The sequence below is a fragment of the Oryzias melastigma genome, unplaced genomic scaffold, assembly GCF_002922805.2.
Source record: "Oryzias melastigma strain HK-1 unplaced genomic scaffold, ASM292280v2 sc07274, whole genome shotgun sequence".
NCBI classification, from domain to species: Eukaryota; Metazoa; Chordata; class Actinopteri; order Beloniformes; family Adrianichthyidae; genus Oryzias; species Oryzias melastigma.
Window position 1 is genome coordinate 1 of NW_023423836.1, and position 1,198 is coordinate 1,198.

The 1,198-nt window shown below is 34.9% G+C and overlaps 1 protein-coding gene across 1 annotated transcript; it reads right to left on the minus strand.

The window, feature by feature from the left end:
• Nucleotides 1-407: 407 nt before the first annotated feature.
• LOC112140394 (interferon-induced helicase C domain-containing protein 1-like) lies at nt 408-1,192 on the minus strand (the record flags this gene model as incomplete). Its single annotated transcript, XM_024263333.2, has 3 exons — nt 1,108-1,192; nt 901-1,024; nt 408-702 (listed from the first exon to the last, which is right to left on the minus strand). Coding segments are annotated over exons 1-3 (491 nt in total), but the record flags the coding sequence as incomplete, so codon positions are not given.
• Between the last annotated feature and the right edge of the window lie 6 nt (nt 1,193-1,198).

Consider the following 1,198-nt stretch of genomic DNA (forward strand, 5'->3'; position numbering starts at 1 on the left):
AGTGAGTTTTGTTGACTTGTTAACATTTATCTGAAGAATTGTTCAGTTGTTTGGCTAATATACTAGTATCCGTCCTATGTTTCATGAAATTCATTGTGTGACGGTAGTGAAGCGTGCATATATTCAGTCTTCTTATTAATTCTGTTATTATGATTTGCCTTTCAAGATGGAAAGTCAGTTCTTGTTTCTGTATTTTGTTATAATAAATGTCACCAATATTTTTTATTCTGCTTTATTATGCATTTTTGTTTGCTGTGACATATACTCTGGAGCGACTTAAGCCTTGTTTTTCACTGTTCTGGTTCAGTCTGGTATTTTGAGTGTTTCCATTATAAAAGGGTTTATAGTCTGAAAAATACAGCACTAAGAATAATGATTTCTTACTTTAAAAATCAAATTAAAAGCACTTTCTCAACTGTAAGAAGAAATGCAGTAAAATTAAAGAGTACAATGTACTGCTAATACATGAAAGAAAAATGGCGGTACCGTTAAAGAGCTTGAAGAGAAATCTCTCTGTGTCGGTTATTTGTATGTTTTGCTCCTCATCTGGAGAACTTTTCTTCTTATTTTGCTCTTCATGGTAATTCTTCAGGAAGCTGAGGGCGTCTTGCATTCGAAGGATGTTGCAGCGCATCAGGCCGTTGTTGTACTGCCTGAGATATTCAGCACAAACTCGCACTTTCTGATCTCCCTCCTTTGCAGCTACAATGGTTAAAAAAATGTGTTTATGCAACTATTTTTATATTGACAAAGTTTGCAAGATATAAAAAACAATTTTCACAACTTTCTGCTTAAAACTCGCATTATTTGAAAAAAAAAAAAAGGAATTTCCCCAAATTGTTAATGTTATTCAAATGCATAATTAACATTTAAGACACAAAGAAATAAACATAAACTCACCTTGTCGTTCTTTCTGAACAGACCACTGTTCATACACCTGAGTGCCCAGGTCACCAGTGGGGTTCAGCTGGGCGTGAAGATGAATTTCATGCATGATTCTTTTGATCACATCCCCAAACGGATCCTGAAAGTCAAAACACTTCACTAAAAACAACTGGTCATCTGTATTTTTTTAAATTGAGAATCTGGGCTTTGATTCAAACATACTTGTTTTCTGTCTTCAACGGTCTGAATTGCTTTTCTTGGTTCTCTTTTGAAATCCCCGAGGCTCCTTGTCATGATTTGGGAAGCATCTAGG